We start from the raw sequence: 7,173 nt of genomic DNA, 5'->3' as shown, positions 1-7,173 counted from the left end.
AGGGAAAACAATATGTATCTTTATCAGAAAGATCTTTACTGAGACGAACAACGAATAAACCATTAGGTTAAGCACATAAACTTTACAAGCATTGGTCAAGCATACAAACATTTGGTTGACAAACATTTGGATAATCTAAAGATGAAAGATAGAGCAAGCATTGCTCAAGCATACAAATATTTGGATAATCTAAAGATGAAAGATAGAGCAGAAGCAAAATACATACTGATATATTAACAATTATTGTAGGCAGCATATACATTTTTGTTTTATATTGTAAAGGAGCACTAGATCTTGATTGCTAAGCCAACAGAATCATGAAAATCCCAAATACTAGTTGGACACCTTTTACGTTTGTCTGGTAGCAAACATTGAGTTGCTGTGTCATTATCACTATCATCAAATGGATCAATTTCACTGCCACTACAAGCTGTGGGGCTGCTATCCTGCTTACCTTTGCTGCAATTCACAGAGGACTCACTTTGAAGCCTATAACCATATGCATGAAATCTATCAGAAGTATTAGTCCGGGGAGGGTTACCATTAGCTTGGACTGGAATTTGGTCCTTATCTTGATCACTCATCAAGTTAACAACATCAGGCTTTCTAAAATCATGGCTAGTAGATGTAAACAACTTTCTTCCTTGAAATGGTTGCCATTCAGTGTTGGAATGATATGGATTATTAATATTTTTAGTTTCAGAACTTCCCACATGATCAGATGTTGGGCCAATATTGTTTGTATATACTTTGCCAGAACTTAACTCTTCATCTTGACCAGTAATGTTGGTTGAAATTCCAGGGCTAGAATATCCCTTTGAATATATTTTGATGTCATTCTCATAGTTCTTGGTTTTCATTCGTGTAGTCTCATTAACTTCCTCTTCATATGATGCCCCCTCATCCTTTGATATATCATACTTCTTGGTTTTCATTTGTGTAGTCTCGTTAAGTCCCTCTTCATGTGATGCTCCCTCTGGTATATCATTGAAAGTTGATTCGAAACTTTCAAAAGCAGGTGAAGAGGCTGCTCTTGAAGAAAAGCTTCCGGATCCCGTTATTCCACGCGAAACTCTCCGAGCGCGATCGCGCTCTTCTTTCAGCAGTTTCTTTTGGTTAAGAAGTTCTAGGATTCTCTCTGCTTTTCTTTGGATACTCTGGCCCCAATCAAACCTGCATGAGAAAGTTAAAAAGGATTAATAAACAGGACAAGGAAGCATGGAGATGACATGAAAACTCTATGAATCGGAGGGTAATCAACATCATATGTTCAGGGCTAAATTCAAATTTGTTTATTTCGTACTCTTAACTTCGATTCAGAATGATAAACTTTTTATTCAGCCTGCCACTCTTCACTGACACACGATTAAATAAAATTTGGATTGATTGATTTAGACCAACAATAGGCAGACTAATATTTCACTTGCTTGATTTCTAGGATTGATCTGAATGTTTTATTTATATATATACATACATTTTTTTTTAAAGAAAAGCATGGAACAACAATGAACATATGTGAGATAACAATTTGGGGTATTCAATGCAACAACTTTGAGTTTCTGCAATTCATCTCGTGGAACAATTTCATTTGTCTGTATGTTATATCAATATGTTATAGATCAATATGTTATATGTACAAGCTCTATTCAGATCATGTAGATCCATAGATTCTTTTGCGGCCCCTCCTGGGGTCTAATAATGTGTTTTCTTCCTTATGTTATTGACTATCTGCCATATTACATTTTGATGGTTACATCTGAACTCAATTCGCTCATTTGGGGAACTATGTGTCTTCCCCTTTCACAATGATCTATTTATTTCCACTGAGGCTTCTGAACTCCCATGTATAATGATCTTTATATCTCCTTAATATAATCTATGTCGCTTTTTTTCTCTGAAAAAAAAGAACAATTTCATTTGTCTGTACGACTGTAGAATGTTTATTCGCACGATTAATTGCATCTCTTGGAACAATTTCATTGATTAATTGCATCTCCTGGAACAATTTCATTTGTCTATACGACTGTAGAATGTTTATTCGCACGATTTCGCCCATTTGCAGCAAGATTTGGAGAAAAACATCTTATTCCTAGTGGAAAGAGAATTTTTAAATTTTTTCTGAGCAGTTAGGCAGTGAAAGGCTGTTATCATTGGATTGTGTAAGCATTACAGCAAGGCACTTTCTTCAATTGCTCGGAAAATGTAATATTATTATTATTAAAGACTATTATCATTGGATTGTGTAAGCCTTATAGTAAGGGACTTTCTTCAATTGCCCGGACAATGTAATATTATTATTATTATTATTATCCAATTTTAATTAAAGACTGTTATTATTGGATTGTGTAAGCCTTAAAGCAAGGTACTTTCTTCAATTGCCCGGAAAATGTATTATTATTATTATCCAATTTTAATTAAAGACGGTTATTATTGAATTGTGTAAGCCTTACAGCAAAGGACTTTCTTCAATTGCCCGGAAAATGTAATATTATTATTATTATCCAATTTTAAAGTCACGGCCAAGCCGAACACCAAATTAGTATATGAGACCCCCTTGTTTGTGGGACAAGGGACCCATTTCAGAAGAGCGATTTGACTGCTAAGTCTATGAAGGCATAGATTAGAACTCCTCTGATTTTGAACCTGTAACTGAGTAGATGAAATATATGCTCTTAACCATTAAGCCCACTCAAGTTAATATTACCCACTCAAATTAATATTAAAATAAATATTGCCCACTCAAATTAATATTAAAATAGATTGTATTTAAGCCACCACTCCAAAGTTGTTTTTAATATATGCCCCAATAAGTATAAATCATTCCACTCCACACCCCCACTCCAATAACTACAACTGCAATTCCTGCCATGTGTCTTTTTATGCCCCCAAATATTTACAAACCTCCCTACTTCACATCCCCACCCCAATACCTACAAACCTCCCTACTCCACATCCCCACCCCAATACCTACAGCCCCAACACCTACTATATGTCCTTTTTTACCCCCGATACCTATAAACATCCCTACTCCACATCCCCACCCCAATAACTACAAACCCAAATACCTGCTTATGTCTTTTTATACCCGAAATATCCATAAACCTTCCTACTCCACATCCCCACCCCAATATTCAAACTTTACTCTACATCCCCAACTCAATACAAATACAATATAATGACCCTTATGAATGAAGAGGTAAAAAATTAATTAACAAGGTGAAAAACCCCTTTTGTTCTGGGGACTATCTGGGGGAATGATTTAAAAACATTTGGAAATCACCAAAACAGTTTGGTTGATAGTATGAGATTATATAAATTCACTGAGATAAAGAATGAGCATATGTCGAGGTGACTGTGCATAATATGCAAGAGATTTTCTTTCTAACATAGCAGCTGGAAAAGGCTTCTGTCACATATCCTGCTTTTTAAATTTCTAATAAGTACAGATTATTCCAGTCTAAATTAACTTATCGACCTGTGTGATGTAGCCATTAGTCTAATCATAAAAATGCTTCAAATGAATCTAGCCTTGTCAAGGACTAGCTAAATTTGAATAACGTTTCAAATGAATCTAGCCTTGTGAAGGACTAACTAAATTTGAATAGCACTTGAGGTCTGTATCATTGTATGTTCACGCTCTGAATTATATCAGGTCAGTATGAAATATAATCAAACTGCTAATGAAGATGAAATGTCGAAGACAATAGTGTGTATCCTCAATCATAAATTTCAGGCACTGTACTGGTAATCTAGTCATATTACCCAAAATCAAAATGAAAATCAAAACGAAGTGTGTACTCCGAACACCCTTGAAGTTTTGGTGTTTGGAATCGCTTTCCAAGTAGAAGTAACAAACCAGAACAATATATACAAGTAACAGTGTTTGGAATCGTTTTGCAAGTAAAAGTAAAGTAACAGTGTTTCGCTTTGCAAGTAGAAGTAAGAAGTAAAGTAACAGTGTTTGGAATTGCTTTGCAAGTAGAAGTAACAAACCAGAACAATAAATACAAGTAACAAACAAGAACAATATGTAAAGTAGAAAAGACAGGGGTTTGGAGTTATGTACAAGTAGAAAAGACAGGGGTTTGGAGTAGAGACAGAGGTTTGGAGTTTTCGTATTTGAAGTTGAATTACTCACACAATTTTATACAGAAACAGAGTGGATAAGGAGTGCTTTGAAGCCAAAGTAGAATTGAACCTTGGATAAAGCATTTAGCCTGTTGCAACTTGCAAGCATAAGTCGATACTCGGTAATAAGAGCATTACTTGTAAAAAGATGATTTTAGGTCATAATTGTGTTCTTGTGGTGCAATGCAAATGGTGAAAGTTGAAAGTTAGCTGCACAACAAAAATAGGGGAGTGCATAAGAGAAAAACTGAAAGCCCCAAAAAAATCATATAAAATTCCATCCATTACCAAAAGCAACTATTTTCATCCATTACCGAAAGCAATTAAGAATAAAAAAGCTCGGTGGTGTTGGCACATCGCTTGACATGGCTAAAATGGTAGTCAAGCCAGACAATTAGATTGAAGCACCCCAGTTCGAAATTGAGTTCACTCTATTTCGCTTATGTTTTACACTACCAACTACCAAGCTATATTCGGATCGGATCATTCTCATTCATTGCTATACTATACTGTGGTGTAAATCCTATAAGCTATGTCCTTAACTTTTCTATTTTTTGTGGGTTATCTCTCTGCAATAATATCATGCCTTGATTTTCACAGATAGTATCCTCCAAATGATGATTTGATTTGATAAAATCTATATTCAGAAATTTATAACATTAGCCAAAATTATATAATTCATGGAAATATTCTAATGTATATATGGTAATTTGTAAAGTATCTCTGCGTTGAATTGGATCTATAAATATAACCTGAATAGGATTACCAGCTAATTTTAGAAAAACAATGATAATATATAGAAATACCCTAGCTCATCCACATGCTCAAAATGAGTGAGTTGGTGAAGAACATCCTTTTCACTTCGAAAGTCTGCTGCAAAACTCTCTGGACCATGTGTTAACAGGTACTCCAAAAGTACTAATGTTTTGAAAGCCTCTCTCCCACTCTTCGTATCCGAGACAGCCAACCTGGCAGTACAAACATTTCTTCCTTCAGTTATTTCCAAACCTCCAGGAGGGTTTGTTTTCATGTCACCAAAATCTCAACATTTCCTAGGACAAGGAGGAAAATTTCAAGCCAGTTTCAGTCCAAATATACCCAAACATAACTTTTTTCAGAGAAATCAAACCGTCAATACTGAAGTCTTTCATCTTTTACAATTAGAATCTTTCCAAGATATATCAAACTTGTAGTCTTTATCATACACAGTTTGTTTTAGAAAAACCTGATATTTATATTACTGAAAGGGGATCCAATTCTCTGCCTTCATAGCTTACATGTTAAGCCATCAACATATTGATGTGGTAAATGGGGGATCATAATGAAACTTAAGGCACGTGGTCTGAAGATGTGAAACTTCAGGAATTTAAGGGACTAACAAACTGTTCATGTAGATTTCAATCCCAACATTAAAATCACAATGTTTTCATCACGTAACCAAAAAAACTTCAATTGGGCTTTTTACTTTGAATTCTGTAATGAATCTAAATGTAATAAAACAACAAAATTTTTCCTTTATACCCTGTTTTCAATGTAGATTTCAATCCCAACATTAAAATCACAATGTTTTCATCCCGTAACCAAAAAAATTCCAATTGGGCTTTTTACTTTGAATTCTGTAATGAATCTAAATGTGATAACACAGCAAAAGTTTTCCTTTATACCCTGTTTTCAATGAAGATTTCAATCCCAACATTAAAATCACAATGTTTTCATCACTTAACCAAAAAAATTCCAATTGAGCTTTTTATTTTGAATTCTGTAATGAATCTAAATGTAATAAAACAACAAAAATTTCCCTTTATACCCGGTTTTAAATGTTCTTTGATCCCGCTCTATCTACAGTAATGCCAACAATCAATTTTCATAAATATTAAAAAAAAAACAATTCCGTTTTGTTCTGGTGAACGGGAGTGATATTGCTACCTCTTATGTAAAATGTTGACAATTCTCGAGTAATCGTCCACTTCAAAGGAATATGATCCTTAGAATTTTGCACCAATCTACAGGAGTTGTGTGCCTCAGGAATCGCATAAATTAGATGCTATAGAAGGCTTGCAGTAAAGGAGACACTGAGTTCGCACGGATCTTATATAAAAGAGTCACAGAACTTGTTCGCACACTTTGTCAAGATGGATCACAGAGTCTGGATCTATATTGGATCATCGATACAGGGTATTAACATTTGTACAAATATTGATATAACAGCACAAGGCTACGCATGCAGGGAAGAAAGACATGAAGAGTCTCTGCGAAGAGTCTCATCGCCAGCAGAAGAGTCTCATCGCCAGCAGGCAGTCTCTGCGAAGAGTCTCATCGCCAGCAGGCCAGGCCTGGCCTTTCATGGCCCATTACCATGGAAAAAACCATTTTCTATGAAAAAAACAGATTAAACGAATGGAAGAAAACACTCCAATCATCTAACACACATAATCAATGGCTCAGGATCGCACACGTCACATTTTAGGGATGTCTTTCTCAGAGGGAACGCCTTACGGCGTAAGGAACGCCTTACCGCGTAAATATTACTAAATAATAATAAAATGTAATTTATATGTAGGACCATATTTTATGATGGGACATTTGTACTTTTTGGCTCATTAATCCATGCATTGAGCAATAACATGCTCATTTTCATACACAATCAAATTACATAAAAATAAATTAAAATAATGTCAAAAAATAATAAATTTCAATATACAAAGTTAAATTATGGAAACTTGATAAAAAAAAAATTAAGTCAACTCCAAAGTAATATGAGTTTGACCATAAACTCAATGCAATATGCTCTGCCTACGACAGGGATAATAATAAGAGGCATAATATTCAGATGTTTTAGATTGTATTTAAGAGAATAATAATAAGAGGTGTGGATTTTTTGGAGGATTTCATTAGTAGGGGATATGATTCACTAGTATAGGTTTTATTACTAGTATGTGTATATGGTGTTGTTTTTAATGCGATTTTTTGAACTTTATGGTGTCCGAACACTGATGGCGTTAAATGGAGGGCGGAGGCATTAAACGAGGAGAGTGTAGCGTTAAA

General features: G+C 34.7%; 1 protein-coding gene across 1 annotated transcript; it reads right to left on the bottom strand.

Moving 5' to 3' along the window:
* Window positions 1-287: 287 nt before the first annotated feature.
* On the bottom strand, window positions 288-5,158 carry LOC149156838 (uncharacterized). Its single transcript, XM_089444884.1, has 2 exons — window positions 4,935-5,158; window positions 288-1,173 (listed from the first exon to the last, which is right to left on the bottom strand). Exons 1-2 carry the CDS (start codon window positions 5,156-5,158, stop codon window positions 288-290), a joined length of 1,110 nt encoding a protein of 369 aa, XP_089301010.1.
* Between the last annotated feature and the right edge of the window lie 2,015 nt (window positions 5,159-7,173).

This window comes from Pinus tabuliformis, chromosome 9 (genome assembly GCF_031772625.1).
Source record: "Pinus tabuliformis cultivar Carrire ecotype Pingquan chromosome 9, CPIR1, whole genome shotgun sequence".
Taxonomy (NCBI): Eukaryota; Viridiplantae; Streptophyta; class Pinopsida; order Pinales; family Pinaceae; genus Pinus; species Pinus tabuliformis.
This window is presented reverse-complemented; position numbering and strand designations above follow the sequence as displayed.

Excerpts from the sequence above, each read along its gene's own strand:
- LOC149156838 (XM_089444884.1), bottom strand. The coding sequence starts at position 5,158 with ATGAAAACAAACCCTCCTGGAGGTTTGGAAATAACTGAAGGAAGAAAT. Across the intron at positions 1,174-4,934 it reads GAGCATGTGGATGAGCTAGG|GTTTGATTGGGGCCAGAGTA; the intron begins GTATTTCTATAT and ends TTTCTCATGCAG.